The sequence below is a fragment of the Heloderma suspectum genome, chromosome 5 (genome assembly GCF_057233095.1).
Source record: "Heloderma suspectum isolate Gila_16-S chromosome 5, 16-S_ref, whole genome shotgun sequence".
In the NCBI taxonomy this organism is placed as follows: Eukaryota; Metazoa; Chordata; class Lepidosauria; order Squamata; family Helodermatidae; genus Heloderma; species Heloderma suspectum.
Window position 1 is genome coordinate 120,771,215 of NC_139462.1, and position 25,183 is coordinate 120,796,397.

Genomic DNA, 25,183 nt, shown 5'->3' on the forward strand with positions numbered 1-25,183 from the left:
AATAAATAAATAAATACATTCAGTTGAAGGCGAGATTGAGATGGAGGCTAGACAACTATTTCTTGACTGTCCTTTGTTCCCCAAAGCATAATACAATTTGGCTGAATTGTGCTGATTTATGATCGTAATAAATGCATCCATCTAATTAGGCTGAATGAGAGATTTGCAGACATCTCTTCATCACCCTCCTGACCATATTCCTGTGATCGTAGCAGGTCTGAAACGGAGAATCAACCGTCGTCACTGATGCAGAAGGCATAGTAAAAGATCATATGATTCTATGTATTTATTTCACGTAGGACTAGACTCGAGCGGGGGCTCGTCTTTCTGTCCCGCCCTAATCATTCCCGCCCTTCAGCCGGAAGCCATAAATAGATCAGCCTCACACGGTAGCTCCAAAAGGACGGACGCGGGAAGCCGACGCATCTCTTAGACTACAGTCAGAGGCGCGGGAAGGGTCCCCATCAGCTGCGAAGGGCACCCGAGCCAGCCCTCGGGAGACAGCCGCGCGGGCCGCGAACCCAACAGCGAGCCGGGGTCCGGATTCAGGCATTCGCCAAGCACCATGGGGAGCAAAAAGGTCAGGGCGATGAAATCGTTGCAAAGTGTGACAGCGCTGGCAAATGATATTTGTTTCCAAGTCTTTGCCAGACTGCATTTGTGCACTGCAGCTCTGGTGCCCCCAGACGTGCATCTGCTTTTTAAATGTGACGCTTGGGGCAGGGGGAAGGGGAGGCCGTGCTGCTTTGCTGTGAGAGCCGGGAACTCCTTGAGGGATGCAAGAAGTGGTAGGGAAAGGCTGCTTCTGTGGTGTTCCTCGAAAATCATTTTAAAATCTTACGAGTTCCCCCCCAAGCTGGTTTCTAGACTGAGCACCCACATTAGAAGGCATTGGGGTGGGCGAGGGGGAGGAAGGGATGGGCCAAACCAGCTGCGTCGGGTAGTTCACAATACGTCATGATGTAATGGGAAAGGAAAGGGACCGTCCCCGGCCCCCCGTGTTTGCAATGTAAATTAATGAGCATGTCTATTCTGACCCTAAACGTCATAAGGCTTTGGCATTCCCACATGGAAAAGGAAGGAAGAAACGATTTTGCTGCTCCTGCTGCGGAGAATTCGGCTCTAGAATGTCTGGTGGCCCCATTAGGGCTGAGCCTTGCGTGCTGCGTACACTAGCGGAGGATCCATTTTCGGCACGTGCGCCAGAGCACGCCAGAGAAAACGCCGGAGGAGGGCAGGCGCAGTCGACCCTGGGCGGGTGCCCCGGGTGATTTGTTTTTGCGGGAGCACTATTGACCCCGGGACATGTACATTGGTGGTTCCCTGCTGTCCCGTTTTAGGAGGGTGGTCTCACCAAGCATCTCTGTCGAGGTCATTTAGAGGAAGGCAAGGGACGTGCCCGCTGCCTCACTTGAATTCAGCAAGAGATACAGTTCCAGATCTAAATCTCTAGAGGAGAGATTTTAAGGCCTTCATAATATGTGGAGCCAGAAGACCTGCCAGTGTGCACGGCAAGAGCACGCGGTGGGGTGCACGTGAGGGCCTAGATTTGGAATTTGCTGCAAGTTTCTTCACGCTGCCTGATCGGTTCCCCCCTCCCCCAAGCTCTATGGCTGTCTGCGGCCACTGTGGAGGACAGAAAATATTAGGTGATTGTGCCATGTTTAGGAAGAATGGACAGCCAAGCAGAAAAAGTGTCTCTAGGCCAAGGATGCTCGTGGACTTTTAGGCCAAGTGGGGAAAGGCAGTAGCAGAAACTCGAGAACAAAGCTCTACCTATAGTTGCACTTAGGACTCTCGCACGTTCCTCTGAGATGTCAGGGCATTCAGATGAGTCTGCAGGGAGACAGAGCTGTCTGAGGAGAAAAGTGAGGCTGCCTAGCAGTGCATGGCCTGTAGAAAGAAATAATGTCACAGCGTGTCTGCATGTATGCATGTGGACATGCATGCATTCTGTACACTGTTGGGAAGGGGATTGTAGGCCAGTGTAGTGACTAAGAGTGTGAGCTATTCAACAGGAAGTCCCTAGTTCAAATCTCACTCCAACAACCAAGTCCCAAGCTGATCTTAGACACGGTGCTCTCAGACTGAGCTCCCCATCTGCAACAGAGGGATGGTAATAAGATTTTGTTGTAAAGATCACAGAGATGTGAAATGCTTTGAAAAGGTATTTTACAAAGTTTAACTGATAATTATTAGACTATGACCTGGGAGATCCTAAACCTGCATGACCAGCCTTGGGGTATTTACATACATGTTTTTGTGCCTGAGGCTTCTTCCCTTTGAATTAAAAGGGCTGCAAAAGGGCGAGTTAGACATGAATGTCAGTAGATCTGTGCACTGAGATGCCATCACCGCAAATATGTATAAAGTGGGGTGGGGAGATTTAAACCACAGAAGCAGCAGACAGGCGGGGGATGGGTGCTGAATCCTTCCCCTACCTCAAAATAAGCTCCCCCCCACCAGCCATTTTCTACCAGTGGTTTAGTTTTTTTAGACCATAAGCTCCACCAGGAGAAAAACAGTTCTGTGTGTGTACGTGGGGGGGAGGTAGTAATGGGGACACAAGCGTGGGCAGGGAAAGAATTCTGCTCTCTTCTATCCCTTCTGTGCTTTAAATCACCCTCCACATTTTGCTTTACTGAAATTAAGCAGGACCCATGTTCAAAGGCATGCATCATCATGCTGTTACATATAGTTAGTCTCTTCAGTGCCCCTGAATGTAGTGATAGAAGTTAACTGTCTTAAATAATAATGAGAAGGATTTTTCTGAAGCTATGCCAAGGGTGGCTTTGGGGGCAGTGGCTTTATTCTGAATATGTGAGGCGCTGCAGGATCACCACCACTGGGTGGTGCCCTCCTAACCTGTGGCACCACTTCAGTCTCTGTTACTTTTACAAAAATTTCAGTATGAACTGCGACAGTTAGCAAACAAAACAGAAACCAGGCCAGATCTATTTCTGGCTAGATCTAACGCCTTTTAGAAAAGGAAGATTAAGGCAAGAGACTGCACTAACACGAGTTTTTGAATTTCTCTTCAGTTACTGACTAGAAACCTGGAGCCAATGTGACGCTGAGCCTGTTGCCTTGCATGGCAGACTTGCCTTGGCCTTTGGGCATGGCTTCCCAGAGTGGGATGCTTGACCCAAGGAGGGATGCACGCAAGAAACCTGGTAGGGAGCACATGAAGTGATAGGGTAAACTGAGGGTGATGCAATGGACTTAAATAGATCTTACCTGGCTAGACTCGCATACATTGCTATGGTGGTGTGTCTCATCTAGTGCCTAGAAGTGCATAATGGAATAGGCTGGCAGAGTTTAAAGGCATAGGAAAGGCCAGGGAGGTCATCTTTTAGATATCTTTTTTCAGTAGCTAAGCTCCAAACTGTCTGGGACTATACCTCTAGCAATTCCAGAGCATTTAAACCCAATAATGGGGACTCAGAAATTTTGTTTATCTCAAACTTCATCGTTATTCAAGGCACTGGAAAGTTAGGCACACTTTACATTCTTGGCTATCCTTAACTCACATGCAGTCTAGGGTCTTCTTAAAAATCTGTACTCACTCATTTATAAATACATTGAGAGATGCATTGTGATATCTGAGAGAACCTGAACTGAGATTGTTCTTTGTTTGCATAGAAAGCCAATTTGTCTGAGGAAAATGTGAATGAACTGACCCCTTTCTCTCCTTCCTTTCTGCAGAAGATAACATGCCCCCTTGTCTCTGCTGTGTGTGTTGCTGTCATTGGATCCCTGCAGTTTGGGTACAACACAGGAGTCATCAATGCTCCTGAGGAGGTAAGACAGTGACAGGCACTTAATGAGCTTTAAGGCGGTTCCATTGCTACCACAAAATTAGCTTTGCCTGGGTGTAGTGGCAAGGAGGTTGAGGAGGAATCAGGAAATCATGAAGGGTACAGAAGATTGAGAGAAGTCATGGAATACAAATGTGTCCTGTTTATGGAGATACAAGAGAAGAAAAGCAGAGAAACTGCCTTCACAGGGACAAACAAATCCTTTATTTTGGTGAAAACCAGAGAGTAGTAAAAAGAGAGAAGAGGAGTTGACAGTTGCCATCATTTTCCTGACAAAGGTGCTGTTCATAACAGCTTTATGTGAGGCAGAAATTCAACTGGTGCAGTTCCCTACTGGTGATACTGCTGGATTCCTGCCTATCGCAGTGCTGTTAAAGGCACGGAGTATATGTCAACTGTTGGACATCAGTGTATTATTGCCTGATCTGCATGGCAAGTGGGGTGTTGGCGTTTTTCCCTTTCGAAATAGGGGGAAGGGAGGAAGTAACATGATTCCTTCTCAGGAATGCAGAGTAATTGTCATCTGTTGTAGGAAGTTGGAAAACTTATCATTCCTGACTATTATATTTGTGAGGAATAACCAGAAGTGGGAAACAATTTCTTGCAAAGGTAGAATTGGCCTGAATCTTTGTGCCTAAAGTCCGCAAGCCACACAGGGATTCTTGTAGTGATGTCTGATAATCCAGAGAAACCAGAAAGCTAAACATGGATGGTGCAGCAAGGGTGGTGCCCAGCCAGTGGCCAAAACCCATGTTTTGAGGTATTTCCTAATCAAGTTCCTGTATAACTCTTATTGCTGGAGAAGCTGCCAGAAGAGCCTTTCCAGACAATCAATTTAATTGCAGGTTGTCATTATGTTGGAACCTTGCACTATGCTTTAACTATGGGTTGTTAACCACGAATAACCCAGGAAGAGGACCCATGGTTTGTTGGGTTGTGAACTCTCATTTGTTCATGGTTTAACAACCCATAGTTAAACCATAGTGCAGGGTGTTCTGCCCTAGTTCTAGTTGGGCATCATGTTATTATGTTATGCTGCCCCCTAGGCTCTGCATTAGTAATTGCTCTAGTTTGCCCTCTGTGAATCTAGTGAGCAACTGATCAGGCCTTGTTGTCGTGCTTTGATTACTTGTCCCCAGGCAGAATTTCTAGCCCGTTTATCGCAGCTCTTCCTCCGTTTGAGAGAAAGCTCTGTTAGGCCTGGTTCTCTGCTACTGCTCTCAAGATAAAGTTCTGAGTTATACAGAACTGGATTGGATGTGAGTTCATCTGTCTAGATAGACACACAGCTCAATGTGTGTTGAGGCCAGAATACAGGGTTCACACATAACGACAACCCATGATTCAGCAACAATCCATAGTCAGCTCGTACTCTATGGGTTAATCATGGGTTAAACAAGCCAAAGTTAACCTAACAACTAATTGTAGGTTAACTTTGGGTTGTTTAACCCATAGCGTCCAGGTTCGCACATCATGGAACAACCCCCGACCAGGTTAGTTGGAAGTTACATATTCAAAATTGTAATGGCATGTGACTCGGGAAGCCATGATTTGCTGCCATTATGTGTGAACCCAGTAAAACATATTATTGCTAAGACAATGCAATTCATTTTCCAGGTAGCAGGCTATTGCTTGAATGTAGTTGCTTAAGTATTATGGCTGTCTTTCAGCCATGCCCATGACATCCCGCCAATGCTGTTCATCCTGTAAAGAGGGGACTCAACAACAGTTGAACCTGACTAGTTTTCAAGGCAATAGATGATCCTTGTCAGGTTCACCCCCTACAGTGAATCTTCAGACTTGGTCTTGAGGCAGAGGGAAACCGATAACTTACAGGAGACATCTCCAGATGTCTCTTGCCGTCTAATTAGTCATTTGCAACTTGGGACAGTTTCAGCTCCTTTCCTCTTTGTGGGAGGAGTGCTCCACCCTTGGTGTGTAAATCATCCAGTCTTTAAATAGGGCTGAGAGAGCAGGAAGGCCGCATCCTTATGATTTCCCCTTTCTGCAATAAAGATACCTCCCCACAGCTATTTAGAGCTGCTAGGTTGCAACCCAGGAAACATTCATATAGAGAGCTGGTGTATAGTGGTTGGAGTATTGGACTGACACTGGGCAGACCCAAATTCAAATTCCCACTCAGCCATGAAGCTCACTGGGTGCTCTTGGGCCAATCATTATCTCTCCGCCTAACCTATCCGGTAGGATAGTTGTGAGGATAAAATGTGAAGGGAAGAACTTTGTATACCATCTTGAGCTCTTTTGAGGAAAGGTGGAATAGAAATGTAATGAATATACCTTTTAAGTCCCCCTGTACCATGGGAAACAAGCTGCCACCTGTGCCCTTCCTGGTTCTATCACCAGTTCACCTCCTTTGCCTGCTGTAGTGAGCGGGACTTCACCAGTGCTTCTGCAGCAGAAGCTGGCAGGACCAGGGTTGGAGATGGGCAGAAGTCACAGCTTCTTTTTCTCCTGCTGCATCAGGCAGTTTCAGAGTAATTCAATATTCTCCAGGAGGCACCTGGCAACCTACAACAATTGCATGGACTGGATTGATTGACTGATTGATTGTTATGGAGATTTCTACCCTGTCCTTCAAACAAATTTCCAGGGTGGTTTACAAAAAATCAGCAGTACAATAAAAGCTATTAAAAACTTACAGAAAATAAATGCAGTAAATCTGAAGAAAGCAATGTAAAGGCGGCGGCAGCAGAGGTAAAACAGATCAGATTAAAAGGCTTGGGAAATCAAAAGATATTTGCCTGGCATCAAGTGGATATTGCTCTGTTGTCTTTGTGTCCCGGATGTGGCAGGGGCTCAGCTGAAACTGGTAGTCTGGAGGATGCTGCCTAAGAAACGTCACCGCTCTTGGTGGCTGTAGTTCAAAACACAGAAAGGCCACCTTGGCACTGTTAGTTCTGTAAATAGAGTTTTGTGGAGGGAGGGGGGACTAGGTGGGAGGGAAGAACGGATTAGGGTGAGATTAAACTACCTGCACAGGATCATTAGATCTTAGGAGAAAATTAATGCTATTCTTTGGGGATGGGGTGGAGGGGTAGCCATAATAAATGGAGGGCAAGACACCTGAACAGGAATGGAAGCTGCTGAGTCACAGAACAGCTAGTTGAAGGAACAAGGGGAGCGGCGAGGGAAGAGAGCATACAGTGAAGAGCCCAGAGGGGCCGACATTATTGTTTTTCGTGGGTTCCTCTTCAACTTCAGCACCCACCCCAGCTGCAGTTAGCTATATGACTCTCTGTCAGTCATATAGCTAACTACTAGCTCTCCCTCTTACCTATCTTACTCTGTTCTCATATTTTAAATTCCATGCAGTAGTCAAAGTAGAGCATTGCTGGGGGAAGGAAGATGACTAGGGGGAAATTCCCAATAACACATTTCAAACTTGCGCCATTTGATTACCAGAGATACACTGGGGAAGTGCGTGGGTTGGGTTCTTTTTAAGAGTGACTCATATGTACCACATCTACTCTAGCTCCGGGAATGTGGATGTCATAGCTAGTCAGGCTTTCAGAGGAAAAGAAATGAGCTAAGCATCTCTCTCTGTGCTCTCATGTTAGTGTCCTGCTGCCATCTGGTGGTAATACAGAATATGGCTGTACCCTGACAATTGATCTCTTTCCTCAGATAAACCAGCACTGGTATTTACATATTTGTATAGGGTAGTCCAGATGCAACGGAATGGCTGAGTGTGGAAGAGGGAATTTCCGCAGGCATCACTTTTCTTATTTCTGCATGTCTGGCTGCACCAGAAAACCACTGAAGAAAACCACTGCACCAGCCAGACATCCCCTTTTTTTTCGCAGGAGCCTTATATGTCTCTATTAACTTTTTTCTTCAGTGGTTTTCTCTAAAAACTTGTTTGGGCCACATGGTTAGAAGATATGTTTAAACAGAACCATATGTGATAAAATGTAACTGTTTGAAGCTGCAATCCTATGCAATTTTTCAATATAATCAAGAAACTTATATTGATTGATTAACATTACACTGTATAGGATCTAAGTTGGGGATATCAGGATTTTTCAAAATGTAGCCTGTAGTTTATGCTGTCTTCTGTTTGCACGTTTTCAGTTAATTTTGCCATTTGAGTATATCCAAACCCTGAACAACTATTCTTTGTTACTTGGGGCTGTAAGTTTATGAATCTACAAGAATCTTAACTGCTAGTTGTTAGGATTTTTTTTTAATGGTACAGTAAAATAAGCCTATCAAGATGTTAATATGATTATATGGATGATACATTTATAAGTAACTTAGGGTGCAATCCTATGGCCTCTAGACAGCCATTGGATTTTTCGGTTTATGGGAACTGAGCTCGGAGCTAGCGCTCTGAGCTCGGTTCCCAGAAACCTGAGTCCCCACTTCTCCCCCGCTGCCTTGTAGGTGGTGTGGTTTGTCCCTTGCTCCTCGCTTATAAGAGCAGTGCACAGCAGGTGAAAAGAGGGTGTTCCTAGGGGTGGGGCGGGGACTGTGGAAGCACCATTACTACGCTTCCTATGCACCGTCTGGCCTCTTCCCTCTGCTCCGAGGCACCCTGGCTAGACAGCTGAAATTGGACGTCTAGCCTTACAAATATTTACTGCATTAGCAGAGTAGCCATAGCAAACACCCAACAACTAATAGCAATGCATGACATCAGTTAAAATGCATAAAATAACATAGTAATCTAATCACCCAAGGACGTCTAGCCACAAATGCAGGGTGGCTGGAATGCAGAGGAGAAGATCCCCTCCGTGCTCCACCTGCCCTGCATTGGATAGTCGGCCGCCCCCGAGATCGGAGGCGGGCAACTGTCCCCATAGGATTGTGTCCTTAAAATGGTATGCAATACTTTTCCCTTAAACACCACCAGACGTGCAAAAAAACCTCACGCCCTCGGTTGAACAAAAGCAATGGTGGCCTTGTAATCATTTTTGTATATTTCGTTCAGTTTGTGTGGAGTAAGATGGCCGTAGTACAATGGATTATAATGGCTTTCTTTCAGAATAATGTAAGGGAGACTACAGACCCTTCTGTGAAGATTATTTTGTCAGACATTTTGAGATTATCTGTATCTGAAAATGTCTGGTCCCATTTTAACGTAAACATGTTCCAAATATAATACTCATGCTTGTATAATATGCAGTGTTACGTTGGCAAGGAGTCCTCCAAGTTCTATTAACTAATGGGGATTCAGATGCAACTTTCAATTTTAATTGCTATCTAGTTGCTCAGATGAAGCTTTTTTTTTTTTTTCAAATTGTATTTTTCAGTGCAGTCCTGTACATGTCTACTCAGAAGTATAGGATCTCAGAAACAGACATGTATAGGAGAGGATTATGCCCAGATAAATGAGTATGGGATCACAGCCTTAACATGTAATATAGCGAAAGAAAATTGTTTCATGCACAGATACACTCTCTCAAGTACATAAGGCTATTAATCTCTCTCCATAGGCAGGCTAGGGTTCCCACTTTTCTTCCTGAGAGAGGCTCTATGCTTTGTCAGAGGAGGATGAACTGTTTGAATTTTTACCTGTTGAATTTCTGCCTGTTATGCTAGTGGCAGCTGTTAAAGGCAGTGAGCTTATCTGAGGAGAAAATTGCAACCCCAAGGCACCCTTTCTTCATCCCTGTATCTCCTTCCCACACCAAACTTCCAGACTGATTTTTCCTCTGTATCAGACACTGGCTAAGTTGTCATTACACATTGGCAGAGAAGTGCTGTGGGCACCAGGTAAAGACTGGTGACTGTGGGAACAGCAGCTTGCAAGAAAGCAGAAGGCCATACAGAGAACACTGGAGCCCACTTGCGTGCATACTACAGACTTAATAATGAGGCAGTGTCTCCACTCACCTTCACTGAATGTTTATTCCTCTAGAACAGTTTCTAGACTTTGTACCTTTAGGGAACATTTTCCACATTGACTCATCCGCAGTGAATCCACATTGCAGAGGATTTGGGAGTACTTTCTAAGATGCACACTGGGGTGCACTGGCTATACCTGTTGGGTCTCACAATTGATCCACGTGAATGGAGAACATGACCTAGATTCCAGAATACACCCAGGATTCTCCTGTGTTGAGTAATGATAGGGCAATAGCTTTCAGGCGAACTTGCCTGCCATTGCTGATATTCTCATCAAGAAACTCTTGATCAATTTCCAAGGCACCCAGGCTTCCATACTAACTTATTGTTTGAAAACGACTGCCCTAGAATTTCCGAGCAATTCACTTCTTCTGAACCAGATTAGCCTTTTCTTCTCTTAATTTCTGTGGTTCCAGAATCTTCTGTTGCTGTTACAGTATATTATTTTTAAGCCATCTAAGGGTGCAATTCTATGCATGTCTAGACAGAAAAATGTCCTACAACTCCCAGCATTCCCCAGCTAGTATGGCTGGCTGGGGAATGCTGGGAGTTGTAGGATGTTTTTCTGTCTAAACATGCATAGAATTGCACCCTAAAATCACTAAAGGTTCAGTAACTTTAAGAACAGGCACCTGTGTTTGTCTGCTTTCCTCTTTCCACTCAATCCCTTTCTCCTTTTGTGTGTTCAAATAGTGTTCTTTCTCAAATTTCCAAAATGTTCTTGATGTTCTTGATGTGTGGTTCTAACAATTAGAATCTAAACCAATGCATGTGGGATTGATTTATTTATTATCTTGCAGATTATCAAAAGCTTTTTCAATGACACGTGGATACAGCGGACAAATCGCCCCATCTCGGATAATCTCCTAACCTTACTGTGGTCCCTCTCTGTGTCAATTTTCTCTGTAGGAGGGATGATTGGCTCTCTTTCCGTTGGACTCTTTGTCAACCGATTTGGCAGGTATGGTAGGAAGAATCTGGCCTATGTAGCAATTTCCTCCTCTGTTCTGAAGCATAGGAAGGGGATGAGAGGAAATTATCCCCTTTAGAAAACTGATGAGGAATTCCATTCTAAGAAGTGAACTCATACACATGGTGGGGATTGAACTGGCTCCTTTGCCATGCATGACAAAGGCATGCTGTGGAATTCCCAAGAGGGAGCCCTGCGAAGAGGTGAAATAAGCTGGCAGCAGCAGATGTCGGGTTTCATTATGGGCAACAAAACGAAAGAAGGACGGAGCTGAACCATCAGGCCCAACCCAGCGCACTCGGAAGGGCTTCTGTGCACTCCCCACGGAAATGCTCTTCATTGAAGTTTGTTTGTGCAGGACGGTGTCCCAGTGGTGGATTGTGCCCTGTGTTAATTTGGGGCGGGGGGCGGGCACTTGGATGGTCTGCTTCAAGCCCCCGAATGTCATGGGTCAACGCTTGCTATAGCCATCACCTGGGTGATCTTGTCCATGCTTCCTAATCCTCAGTGATTTTTCCCTCCACAGGCGAAACTCCATGCTGCTGGTGAATATTTTGGCCATTGCGGGGGGCACCTTGATGGGCTTCTCCAAACTGGCACGTGCCGTGGAGATGCTCATTGTTGGCCGCTTCATTATTGGTCTCTTTTGTGGCCTCTGCACTGGCTTTGTCCCCATGTATATCAGCGAGGTCTCCCCCACTGCACTGCGAGGGGCATTTGGCACACTGAACCAGCTGGGCATCGTCGTGGGCATCCTGGTGGCACAGGTAGGATCGACTTTTCTGCAGTGGTTTCACAGCCACACAGCATTGTGGTTTGTTGGTATTGTTTGGGGGGTGTCTGGGAGCACTTTCAGCTGAAGAGTGGGGAACATTTTTCAAAGAAATAATCTAAATGGGATTGGGTGGGTGAGGTTTGGGCAGAGCTACACTAGTACTTGTGTCTATTTGCTCTTATCAGGGAACTCTGGGGTGGACGTCTGTGGAGAGGGGCCTGGAGACTCTAACAGAATGCGCAGCTCCTCAGCAGTCTACAGTTTTCAGGATTCATTGAAGGGAGCCACGTCAAAATGGAATAATAATTCTCATTCCAGTATTGGATGTGTGTCTGTTTGTCTGTCAGTGCAATAGTGCCAAGACCATGAAACCTAGACACCTGAAACATGGGATGCATACTAAGGGGATCCTAGGGGTGTGCACCTTGGGGTTATTTGGTTTTAAAAACACATTAATTACTTGTAATTAATTTAAATGTGTCTGTGTTTGAAGCCTGCAGTACCAACTTCAGTCACTAAGTGGCAGGCTTCCCTAATGAGCACATAGCTTTGCAATCAATACAGTTTGAAGCCAATCGGGAGTAGTCTGAGAGACAGAGGTATACAGCTGCCCCCTCCCTGCTACCCAGTCCTGGGAATGACGTGAACAGACCCCACCCTCAGGATAGGCACAGTGTGTCCCATAATGTTGCTTGAAGGTTTCGCTGTACCAGACGAAAGGCTCTTCCAACCCATGCCGCTTGCATATGTACATATAATTTAAATTTATGGGAATCGTTCATGACACTTCTCTCTATCTTTCTCTCTCCACCAAATGTTGCAATTAGGTCTTTGGCCTAGATGTCATCATGGGAAGTGAAACTCTCTGGCCACTGTTACTGGGATTCACCATTATTCCAGCTATCTTGCAGTGTGCAGCACTGCCGTTCTGTCCTGAGAGCCCACGTTTTCTGCTGATCAACAAGATGGAGGAAGAGAAAGCACATGCAGGTATCTACCAACTAAATACATCACCAAAAAACCCTCAGCCCCTTCTGCCAGTACATATTTGTGGATCAGGACCACCTTACAACACCTCTGTTACCACAGGACTAGCTTCTGGTTTTATCTTCATGGATATTTCCCCATGAGCAGCTCCTAATACTATCTATTCATTGATCTTCCACTGTAAAGTACAAGTGGAATTGCAATTGACTGGGGGTATATTTCTCCTTTTCTGGGTGTACTCCCTACTGTGTTCATACTGTTGGGTATGACATAACTATGTGGTAGGGAAGGAGAGGGCAGGCATTAAAAAAAAATTCTGATCAATCTTTTCTTAATCAGTCACTTGACTTGTGCTATTTATGTATTTATTTCAGCACAAGTGCCCAATTGCTTACTTGTAAAAAGTGTTTCAAAATGAAGTGTTCTATGCTCTTTCAGATAGCAAATGTTAGATGAGAAGTGTTTTTATTATTTATTCATTTATTTCATTTCTATATCACCCGACAGCTGAAGTTGTCTGGGCAATTAACAAAAATTACAAACTACAAATACAAGATAATAAAATCTTTAACATACAAAATGTGAAATAGTTTAAACAGCTAAAACAGTTACAATAAGATACTGGACCTGATAAAAACAACTGACATAAATGCCTGTTAAACAGGCACCAAAAAGATCAGTGTTGGCACCAGGGCCAGATATACCTCATGTCATGCTGATATGATCCCATCATGGTAACGCTATATCCCTCTTGTGCATTTATACGTCGTAGTGCACACAGTGACATCTGCTGTGGTATTCTGGATAATAAGGAATAAAAAGTGGGACATAATGCTAGAAGAGCGGTATATGGAGTGTGTGATGTGCCCCAACAGTTATCAGTGCACTTCAGTAACGGTAAAAAGCACTAATGTAGATCTAGCCCTGATGAACCTCAGTGGGGAGATCATTCCAGAATTGGGGCCACCACTGAGAAGGCCCTCTCCCATGTTACCATCTTCCAAGCCTTCCTCAGAGGAGGCACTTGAAGGAAGGCCTCAGATATCAATCATCGTGTCTGGGTAGGTTTATTTGTGATACTTGTGATATTTATATATCGCTAAATATAATAAAATCCCTAAGCGGTTCATGTCAGGAGAGGTGCTCCATCAGGCCATCAAGTATTTAACTGAACAAAATGCTAAAATGGCAGTTATATTAGTATTATAACACACTTTTATTTGCATACTATTGCATAAATATTCTGATTTTTAAAAATAACTGAAAAAGCATTTTAACACTAATTCGAAGATCATTTAAAAAAATGAACAGGATAAAATTATGCCCACCAGAGAGTTAATAGTGAAGGTGTACCCAGTGGCAATAAATGTTCTTGTAGTATGTCCCTGCACACAGTAAAACCATCCTTGAGGAAAGAATGACAGAGTAGTGCTAAGAACAGTCCTGCAATGATTACACTATAGTTCCACTCTGCAGTTGGATTTTCTGCAGTTTGAGAAGATATGGAAACATCACAGAGAAAACACACGAGGACAGTATCTGGATGATGATATCATCTAAATGCCTCATCAACATTGAGTGAAATTTGGCAATTCCACAGTAAATGCCTAGTGTTGGATCCATACTTAATCAGTAGACCCACTGAAATCAATGGGATTTAAGTCAGTCAGTATGACTAAGTCTGGAACTAGTCCCTAGTGTGAAACACCCACAGCTATACAGAATAGTGAGAGCTATCCATCATTAGGCCTGGCCCACCAAATTCCTAAATCAAAAAAGGAACAGCTGCACCAGCTGAATTCCCAATGCAGTTCTCTCTTATATAAATATAAGGCTAGTTCTCTCCAAAGAAGAAGAAGTAAGGGAGCGGGAATCCTCCAGAAAAGCCTCTAAGAGTTTTTCCTTGATAAAGACCCGTGTCGAAATGCGTTGGGAATTCAGTTGGTGCAGCTGTTCCTTTTTTGATTTTAGTTTCTAGCTTTACAGATGTTTCTTCTGATTCCTATTGTTGCTGTTGCCCACCAAATTCCTCCAAGTCTGTCTGCTCCAGAAAGTGAGAGATCTGGAACTGGACTCGGGTCTTTTGTTTCGTGAGCCCCATGAAATGTTTCTGGTCTACATATCTCTGCAGAGGGACATCAGAAACCCAGAACACTTCCTGGGTCTTCCCATAACATTGGCTCCTATATCAGTTCCTTCCTGAAATGGGCAGACATAGACACTGAGTGTTAGGGAAGAGACTGAATTCTAGCGGAGCCATCTTGTGGGAATTGATTCCTGAATCTGTGAGGGTCTTGACCTGCTTCCAAGATGAGTGGAAGCATTAGCGGGCCTTCAGTGCAGAGTCACAGATCAGCCAAGCTTAGCACATCTCAGCCTGAACTTACATCGTCTTTTTCATCACTTGATGCAGCACTATCCACACACCTGGTGCTTTATAGAATTTCACAAGCAAAAAAGAGGTTTCTGCCCCAGTCTAAAATTAGCCCATGAGGAAAACAGCGGAGACAGTGAACGGAGGGGAGGGAGTTTGACAGCAAGGCGAGATTTCATTCAAATAGGTGACGATGGTAATGAATGGGGCAGGCCAAAGGCCAGTTCATCTCTGAGTGGAGCAGAAGGGTTAGAGCAGCCTTCCCCAGACTAGTGCCTTCCAGATGTGTTGGACTACAATTCCCATCATCCTGGGCATGATTGGAGTTCAACACATCTGGGAGGCACTGGGTTGGGGAAGGCTGGGCTAGAGTAAGGAACAGACTACATCATCGTGAAGATGTGAACTCCCAAATTCGGATGGAATCCCACCTGGAAATAAGGTCAGAATTTATAACTAGTGGGTGCTCTATGAACTGATGCCTCCTTAAGTATGACTCAGGCCTCTGATTCTTTCCATCAGTTCTCCAGAAGCTTCGTGGCACCCAAGACGTGTCCGGTGATATTGCAGAGATGAAGGAGGAGAGTGCCAAGATGTCCCAAGAGAAGAAGGTGACCATTCCTGAGCTCTTCCGCTCCCCCAGCTACCGCCAGGCCATCATCATTGCCATTGCACTCCAGCTCTCTCAGCAGCTGTCAGGCATCAATGCGGTATGTGACCGTCCTGCTTGATATCCTGAGCTCTTTTCTCTTCCTGCTAGACATGTGGTCATGCAGAGGGAGAGTGCCCCATGCTCAACGGCTGGCTGTGTGGAGGGGCCAGTTCCCACTGGCATTCATTGGAATGAACACACAGGGATGGTGAACTCACTGGATTACCTTGGGCAAGTTGCAGACTTGGAGCTTTTCTACATGAGACATTTACTGTGCGGTCATTGTTCCTTTCTCATGGTTGTTTGCAGGTTCTTTAGATGACATCGTGACCCTCCAATTTCACTTCTGTTTTTTAAGAGCACTTTCCTGGGGCGGGGGGATTGAGTGGGGAAAATGGATATTTCTGAGAGCAAAAGAAAATGTATTTTCCTACTTGTGTAATTGTGTTATTCCACTATAGCACAGTGCCACCTACAGGTTATGTATCAAGAGAAGCAGGAAAGGACTGTTTGTGTAGAGCTCGGATCTCAACTCTGCAACAAAACCAAAAGTAGATTAACAGCCTTGTGTAGAAAAGCTCTTTGGTCTTCAGATATAAAAATAGGAAGAGCAGCACCCTAAGCAATGGGGTTGTTCTGAGGCTGAATGAGGGAAAGTGAGTCTTGTCACCAGCCTTAGGGACAGGGGTGTGCTTTAAGCTGGTTAAGCAATTAAGGCTACAGTCCTGTCACACTGAGCTGGGAGTAAGTCCCATTGAATTCAGGGTAGGTAGGCATAGGATTGCTTTTAGGAAAAACATGAGGGAAAATGGATATTCTTTATGATTGCGAAAGAAAATGCTATTTCCATTTGTGCTACACCACAGTGCAAATTAGAGGTTATGTAGTGGAAAAGCAGGAAAGGAAACACTTCTCGTGTAGTGCTTGGATCTCAATTCTGCGACGAAACCAAAAGTGGATGTAGCGGATTAACAGCCTCAGGTCGAAAGCCCTAATTCTCAGAACAGTCCTGTGAGGTAGTTTACAGTGAGGATAACGACTGGCCCAGTGGCAAGGTGGCTGAGTGGAGATTTGAACCTGAGTTCCCCCAGTTTACATTCAGTGCTGTCCAGTGCATGACACTGGCTCTTTGATTTGATATTGTAATGCTCTGTTTCATGTATTTGTAATGACTGCTTATTTAAAAAGCATAGCTCTGTCCAGGCGTCCCCTCCATGTGATGGGAATGGGGCAGAGAGAGAGAGAAGAGCTGTGTCTGTTGGCCTCACCCATCATCCTGTCCGTGCTAGCCCTATCCCTATGTGTTGGGGGGGCTCATCTGTACAGGGGAGCCTGCTACCTTGGCGTAAGCTCCCCCAGTGTTTGGGAACTCTGATGACTCCGGCTTCCCACTCATGGGCAGCCTGCACACATCCAGCAGGCTCCCCTTTACAGGTGACCCCCCTGCCGCACTCGGGATGGCAAGGAGCAAGGGGGGGCCCATGGGGGAAGCCCCACTCTCCCCTTCCTCCGCACAATTACTAGGGCATGGGAGGAGGGCTTATGGCCAAATGGGATGAGGTCCCAAGTATGGAGCACTGCTCATAAGTCTTTCTCTGCCTCCAGGTGTTCTACTATTCAACTGGAATTTTCAAAGAAGCTGGAGTGAAACAGCCGGTGTACGCTACCATTGGTGCTGGTGTGGTCAACACCATCTTTACTGTTGTATCAGTAAGTAGTACTGGATAGCATGCTATTAATGTATTTTAAGGCTGAACCAGAAGGCCTCAAAATAAGTGCAGGGGCGGGGAGGAGAATTGGAGGGGGGAGTTTTCCCAAAACGTCCCATCCCCATTCACCATTTTTGCGGCTGCAGTACCGCGGTGGCTTAGTGGTTAAGACGCTGAACTGCAGACTGGAAGGTTGGCAGGTCAGCAGTTCGAGACCCGAGTGCTGCGTGACAGAGTGAGCTCCCGTCTTCAGTCCCAGCTTCTGCCAACCTAGCAGTTTGAAAGCAAGAAATTGCAAGTAGATAAATAGGTACCGCCTTGGTGGGAAAGGTAACAGCTTTCTGTTCACCTCGGTGTTCAGTCATGCCGGCCACGTGACCACGGAAGTGTCTTCGGACAGCGCTGGCTCTTCGGCTTAGAAACGGGGATGAGCATCGCACCCTAGAGTCGGACACGACTGGTTGGGGACACCTTTACCTTTTTTTTCCCCATGCTTACTGTACACCATTTCTTTTTTCGAAGTTGCTCCCATTCCTTCCTCCCCAGACTAGGAGCACTGCTTTCTTCTGCCCTCATTCTGATTGTGTTATCCTGAAGCTAAATCAGCATGAGAGCAGAAAGCCTGCTGGGAGAGTGAATGCTGCCAGTAAGCTGGGGCAAAAAGCACCCCTATTTGCATTCCTCCCCATCACAGAGTGGCAAACTTGCAGGTTGCACTTCTAGATAGTCTTAACCAAAGTGATTTGAGGCGCATAACAGTACAGGTTAGGGCTGTGAACTGTAACGGATTTAAGCTGCAGTCCTGTACCTGCTTATATGAGAGCGAGCTTCACTGAATGTGACTAAGCCACACTTTGGCTTGTGGATACCAGAGAGAGCCCCTGCTGCTGCCACCAAAAGCAACATCTTATTTTCCCCTCCCCAATTTTTCAGCTCTTCCTCGTGGAGCATGCAGGGCGCAGGACACTCCATTTAATTGGTTTAGGAGGTATGGCGATCTGTGCAGGCGTCATGACCATCGCCTTGGTGTTAAAGGTAAGTTGTGAGCAGTCCTCCAGCAAAGTCAGTGACCCAGTTTGCACTTAACAGTGGCAAATCATGGTTTAATTAACCCAGGATTTAGCAGGGTTGTGTGGAGCTGCCATTGTGAATATGCAACCTCTGATCGGAAGTTGCTCTGTGACATGCAAACCTAGAAACTACGGGTTAATCATGGGTTAAACCTACGATTACTTGTTAGATTAACTTTGGGTTGTTTAACCCATGGTTAACCCGTACTCTCTGGGTCTGCACGTCATGGAACAAAGTCCGATTCGGCAGATCAGAGGTTATGTATTCAAAATGGTGGCAGCACGTGCTGGGCACAGGTCATGGCAAATCTTGGGTTAATTAACCCATGATTTGTCGCTGTTATGTGCGAGTGGGCCCATTATATCAGCAGTGTCTTTAGGTTAAAATGAATTATTGGAAGGGAAATGGTTTACCAGTAAAAGAGTTAGGGACCCTTGTAGTTTAAAAAAAACTAAAACAGCCATGGCTTTATAATAGAATTACAGCTGATTTCTCACATATCAGGAGATCCGGTGGTTCAATTAACAAGTGTTTAACCAGGACCAGTTCACATATATGCACCAGCTTCTCCATGCAATCCTTTCCTGGAGGGCTGTCTCAAAGTCATTCCTGCATCAGCTGAGAACATGCCCCAGAATTCACTGTGTCACTGCTGAGATCCTGGCACATACTCTCAGTTTGCAGAGGGAGCCAGAATTTGTGTGACAACCTTTAAGACTAACAAATGATTTGTTGTAGAACCTTTTGTGAGCCAGGAACCAATATTGGATGTATGGAGTGGTCTCTAACATGGGTGAGGGGGGTGTATTCTGGGAGGAAAACAGGGAAATATGACGTTGGCTGAGGAGTTGTACATCGGCTGTTTTGTTGCTACTTGCTGCTGCCATTTTTGGTCGTTCGGTGTCTGTGGTTATTTAGTTGTTATTTAGTTTATATTTTTTTGCTGTTGGGTGGGGGGTTAATTGAAGAATATTTGGGTAGAGGGTGGCCTTACCTTTAAAGATGCCTACCTGAAAGTTCTTCAGTTTTGCCCTGCCTCCAAATATGAATCCAATCTTTGGGGAGTGTTTTTGCTCCCGCACCCATAAGTTTTTGCTCTTCCACCCACACCTACAAGTACTAAAAATTGCTGGGCCAAAGACTTTGGCTCAGCAGTAGAAATACCACCCACAGCTGTTACCAGAATGCAACCTGTTTCCACATGCTTTTCCCAACGTAATCTTCTATGGGGGAGGGATCATGTGCAGAAAACGTAGGTAGTTTGCCTTTGTGCACAGGCCCTTGGGCTGGTTCAGGGACTTGAATTAGAAAATCTGGATTCCGATCCTTACTTAGCTATGAACACAGTGGGACAGAGGGGAGGCTCTTTGGGTTGTTGTTTTTCTAGCACCATTCCTTTTCTGTAAAATGGGAATAAAAGTGAGGATGAACCAGATAAAGACGAAATGCTTTGCCAGAAGTAGGCATGTTAGATCTGGACTCCTGTGTTAATGTGCTAAATGTAGTCAGTTCTCAATCTCTTTGTTGCAGGCTACTGTTACCTGGATGAGTTATATCAGCATTATTGCTACTCTTGCCTTTGTGGCCCTGTTTGAAATTGGCCCTGGACCAATCCCCTGGTTCATTGTATCGGAACTCTTCAGCCAGGGTCCTCGTCCTGCAGCTGTGGCAGTGGCTGGCTGTTCAAACTGGACATCTAATTTCCTCGTGGCCATGCTCTTTCCCTATGCAGTGGTAAGTGATCTGCTTTGGCCATTTCCCGCTGGCATGCAGACTATTGAGCAATACAGCACTCTGTATGCTGGGGGCTTACAGTATAACAAAAGCAAAAAGTCTGGTCCCTTCCCAAAGCATTAGTAGTCTAAGATTTAACAGAGCAGAAAGAAACAGAAGAAGGAAAGGGATGGAACAAGCAAGGGCATGAAGAGATAAATGTGAGCAAATCTACTTTATGTGTATTGAGGCTGTGTCACGGTTGGAAATGACTGAGGGGGCGTTAAGCAAGGGCTTCATGATGGAGGAGGGATTTGAAGGGTGACATTCACTGTCTTGGTTCATCAAATGGAAAAGTATTCTGGGAAAGCCCCAAGTGGAAGAGTTCTCTTTGTAACTTCCAGTTTAATATGGACCCACATGATAAACAGGTAGTGGAGATGCTACATGCAGAGACTGGGAATTAGGCTGTACACATTGCATGAAACTGGGGGGGCGGGGGGTGAGGACAGGCTGGGTTGACTAATCCCTCCATACTTGCTGCTCAGTGAGGAGTTGCACAGGGACCAAAGCCCTTCTCCCCATGAAGCATCAAGAGTTACACACAGACCCCCTTGAACGTATTCCTCCTAGTGTGAGATGTGGTGTTTGTAAGATGCCTCCAAATACCTTGTATGTAAGATACTTTGTTTATAAGATGCCCCCAAATTGTGGGAGGGTCACTGAGGATGGCGCATTTTGCAGTGTACTTGGTATGGCCACACCATGGCATGGGTAGAGGTGATGTATGAGTGGTGTGAGAAGCATTTGCAGCCTGCTAGGTTCCTGCCATTCGGGCCTGCTAAGCACAAAGGACAGGAGCATGACTATGATTTGTGACTCTGGGCCTTGCAGGCTGCAGCTGTGTTGTAACCTTCAGGCCTGTTACTCTGTTGGAAGTAAAGCCTTTTCTTTCTTTTTCCCCTTGCAGCTGTATTGTCGCGAGTATGTTTTCCTCATCTTTGTTGGCTTTCTAGTCTTCTTCTTCTTCTTCACCTATTTCAAAGTCCCTGAGACCAAAGGCCGGACTTTTGAAGACATCTCCAGTGGCTTCGAAAGGCGGACAGCGGACGGTGCTGCCCCAGCAACTGTCGAAAAGAGCCCCATGGTGGAACTGACTAGCATTCAGCCTACTAAAGATGGTGCTGACAATATTTAATGTACTCCGTTCTTGACACTTGCTTGTCTCTGGGAATAATTCCCATATTGGACAAGCAGTGATACCTTTTCATTGCTGCTGTGTCTTCATTTTCCCTCTGCCTTCCTTGTGTTTGCCAAAACTATTGCAAAGCACTAAAACAAGTTAAATGCAGGACAGCCTTCCCTGCTTCCATCACTGGGAGGCATTCTGGCAAAGCTAGCCTCGCCATGCTCCCTTTCCTGCCAAGCATCTAGCGAGACCTGAGAGATATTGCTAATCTCTCTCATTTTTTTTACCCCATTCACCTTGAATCATTACATGGGGCTAACCTACTTATTTTTGTAATGATCATTTACAGCTCTGAAGTGAATTACTTTCCTGTAAGTGAGCTAACAGCTCCTTCGATTCTTCTTTTGTTAGTCTTTTCTGCAGTTTGGCTGTGGAGAGTGTTCAAAACATTGGAATTTAATTTAAATCAAGGGGAGAGCCATCTTATTCTATTTATTTCATCAAATGGAAGTTTTCTTCTTCTTTGGAAAATACGGATAGAGATATAAAATATTTTTCCCTTCATTTTTGTACAACCCACAAGAGTTTATATACTAAAGTTTATTTATTCCTGTGTCATTTTGCTTGTAAATATTTATTTTTATGTAAAAATACCCTCCTATGTATATATGAATCAGAGAAAATGTTTTAAGATAAATAGGTATTTTAAGAGATGATAGTATCAACTGAGAAGCACTATGACTGTAAAGGAATTTTGGTGGTAGGTAGTAGAATACCAAAGAGGAGAGAGATCGCTCTGCACACAGGTACATGATCTGGGCTGGATTATGCCTGTCACCTTTAAGGGTTAATCATGCCTTCAGGAAAACTGAGGCCTGGAGAGAGCAAGTGTGCCATGTCTGTGCTTACCAGAAAATGTGAGCATGTTGAATACCTGTCATTAAGTATTACTTGAAAATTGTGATGTTAAAGGGGCATTGCGGCTTGATACATTCAGTCATTATTCCCATTCACAGATTAAAGACTCTAGGCTGTTTCTTGCAGTGGTTTTTGAAGACATGAATGAGGCCCCTTTGGCTGCTACTGTGTGAAAACATAATGTAGGAAGGGGGGCATACATGACTATTTCAAGGGCAACTCTTTAATGTCAAGGACATGCCTCTCACATTCTGCAAGGCTGACATTTTGGGTGAGGGTCAAAATGTCTCCAGCCAACGCTGGTGGCATCTCAACAGTTTTCACAACATTCCTTTTCTTTCTGAAGTTGATGTCATTTCATATCAGATCTTCATGCATATTAAGACCCTGGGGTGTCTGCTCTTGTCATCCAAGGACAATATAAGTAGTAAATGGTTATTTTAAATTACAAATTGACTTAGATCTATCATTTCTCATGATGGAGGTGGTGGTAGTGTAGCTTCTCTGTTCTTTTACTTTTTTAAAGAGTAAGCAAAGTTTGAAATAGAGTGAAAGTGAAGCTAAACTAGTTTTCCAATATGTATTTTTGTAATCAATTATTTTATTAGATGAAAGCATATGGCAATTTCTTGATAAGAGAAATTGTCAGCTTAGCCTGGAGATGATGGAATGCAGGAATAGAGACCAAAGCTGCTAAAACTTGATGAAACCTGTAGCTGAATAGCCTGAGGAGAATATTTGGTTAATTATAATGAATGTAGATAAATAGGGTTTCTTTTGGCTAGCTCTAATGTATATATTATCAATATAATATATACAGATTTGGCTAACTACTGTATATATTATCAATGGGATGTGTTTTCTTATAGGTGCAGAAATATCAAGTATTTTAATATGGGGTGTGTATGTGTGTATATGAATGCATTCCACTGGAGGGAGAAACAGAAAGGCCTCTGTGTATTGATGGTCTCTTCTCCCATTCATACTCAGTGAGTGAATGGGAAGATATGTTGAGTCTGTGGGCATATCTACACCAGTATCACTGCCATTTCCCCTGTCCAGGGGACCCTGGGAACTAGCTCTGGAGATCTCTAATGGAAAATGTTCAGCACCCTCAGCAAACTACAATTCCCAGTATTCTTTGAGGAATGTCAGGCAGTTAACATGGTATAAAATGAATGCAAGTTTGCAGCATAGGCTACATAGGGCATGTGCTACTGCTGATACAGCCTTCCCTTCAGCAGGGAAGTGTGTGTTCCCAGTTTGAGAGTCCTTATGGGTCAGTAATGACCTGGTGCTTGCACAAGAGGAACCTTTCTTTTCTTTCTGAAGGAAGAGAATCCCTTGTAGTCATGTCTACTGTCCAGAAGGATTGCTAACATCCATAGCTTAGTTTCACATGAACGAATCACTCTTCCAGAACTCCTGGAAGCAAAATAGGATGGTCATAAAAACTGGACATTTTTACTGGTTGTTAATTTCACCATCCCAGTCTAACTCGTCATTTGCTAATCATATTGCTTCTTGTTACTGCTCATCCCATTATACAAGCACTGTTTGTGTATAAAGAGATGGCAGTTGCAGCAGGATTATTATAATTGTGCTGAAGCACAAGAATTGGGTATATATTCTGCAGCTGGGGTTCTCAGAAACTGGTACCCCAAATCTCTGTGCTACATGATCTGAAATATTTGGCTTGCAATAAGTATATCAAAATCCTATTTGATATCTTCTTTTTTCCTCCCCCAAGCTGCATGCTTCCAAGAGGCAGTGGAAAGATTTCTTTGTGGCTACTTAGGAATGCTAGCAGAGCCTCCTCCTTTTCCATTCCCACATGTCAAAAACATCCTGGTGGGGTATAATTCTGGTTACGCTCTGAGACTACTCCTTTTGCTTAATGCATCCAAACATCTGTAACTCACTCCCAGTTTCCATCACTGGATCCTGTTTATCTTTTTCCAGGGTAGAGCTATGTTAGTCCTTGGCAGCAAAAACAACAAAATAATATTTTGGCAGCTCAGAGACTAACACATTTATAATGACATAAGCTTTTGTGGACCCAGCCCACATCACTGGAGGCATCTTCTGAACTTCAAATCCCCATTATTTAGCACCTGGAGCAGACTAGTTAGACTCCGTTCCTGTAGCTTACAATGGATGAACATTCGCATCTGCTGAAAAAACCCTTTCTGTATGGGTGCAACAGCATTCTACACCTTGCATTCTGTACTTTGTGCAATGCCTCAAATTGAAATGTGCATCTCACTCTTTTTGTTGTCTGTGTCGTAAAGATTTCCTGTTGGTTTTATAAGTTTTCTTATTGTGAATATGGTTTTTTAAATAAAAAAATAAAAGGTTTGGATGGAAATATTACATATGTATATCTACAACTCCCACCTTCGTAATTTTGTCCCATGTTTGTAACCAAGGAATCTTCGGCAGATGGCAAGGGAACACATATATTTCTACTCAACAACTTTTTCATGTAAATTCAAAACCTGCATCTCATTACACAGCTCTCCACATAATCGTTTAAGCCTCTTCTACTCTCCCTGTATCCCTCCTTGACTCCCCATCAAGACCCCTTCTTTACAGACCTCTTTGGAATGCCTGCATGCAGACCATTTGGGGCTATGCATCCTTTGCTGATCCTGACAGAGGCTCCTAGGCCTCTGCGAGTAGGCTGATGACAGACCCAGACCGTAGAACCATGTTAACCCTGCTCCCCTTTTGCCACTGACAGGTCCTCCGTGCAGTACCACCACACCTTATTGTCTGGCCCCGCAGGGAGCGGCTCAGCAGAAAAATGATGTAGTGGTCAGCTGGTCAACCCAGGACCAAGGAGACCCAGGTTCAAAATATTTGCTCATTCATGAAGCTTACCGGGTGAGCAGTCACTATTCTTTAAAATAGAGTGGGGGACGCCGTGCTGAGGTCCTTGAAGGGTAAAAATTAAATGTGCCTTCCTAACAAAGTGGGGCTGAGACCCATTTGGGGTGCCACTTGCTGAGGTGAGGATACTACTGCTCCCTGAGGTAAGGATACCACTGCTTGCTTGCCCTGTGGAATCTTAGTGGTTACAGTCACGGGCTGCTTGGCTGCTGAGGAGTGATTTGCGCACTCCCAGGCCAGAAATGCT

At 44.7% G+C, this 25,183-nt stretch overlaps 1 protein-coding gene across 2 annotated transcripts; it reads left to right on the forward strand.

Annotated features, from left to right (window-relative positions):
- Positions 1-254: 254 nt before the first annotated feature.
- LOC146344332 (solute carrier family 2, facilitated glucose transporter member 3-like) lies at positions 255-24,429 on the forward strand. Of its 2 annotated transcripts, XM_084857148.1 has the most exons (11): positions 255-580; positions 3,042-3,173; positions 3,706-3,801; positions 10,487-10,647; positions 11,183-11,423; positions 12,259-12,421; positions 15,315-15,502; positions 17,050-17,154; positions 18,087-18,188; positions 19,755-19,958; positions 20,908-24,429. In XM_084857148.1, exons 2-11 carry the CDS (start codon positions 3,156-3,158, stop codon positions 21,133-21,135), a joined length of 1,506 nt encoding a protein of 501 aa, XP_084713274.1. In that variant the 5' UTR covers positions 255-580; positions 3,042-3,155; the 3' UTR covers positions 21,136-24,429. The 2 variants fall into 2 exon arrangements, with proteins under 2 accessions (XP_084713274.1, XP_084713275.1); XM_084857149.1 differs by lacking the exon at positions 3,042-3,173 and having other exon boundaries at positions 289-580.
- The last annotated feature ends 754 nt before the right edge of the window (positions 24,430-25,183 follow it).

Bases quoted from the DNA above. Each gene is read 5' to 3' on its own strand.
- LOC146344332 (XM_084857148.1), top strand. The intron at 10,648-11,182 runs GTATGGTAGGAA...TTCCCTCCACAG, and splicing joins TTTGTCAACCGATTTGGCAG to GCGAAACTCCATGCTGCTGG. The intron at 17,155-18,086 runs GTAAGTAGTACT...CCAATTTTTCAG, and splicing joins CCATCTTTACTGTTGTATCA to CTCTTCCTCGTGGAGCATGC.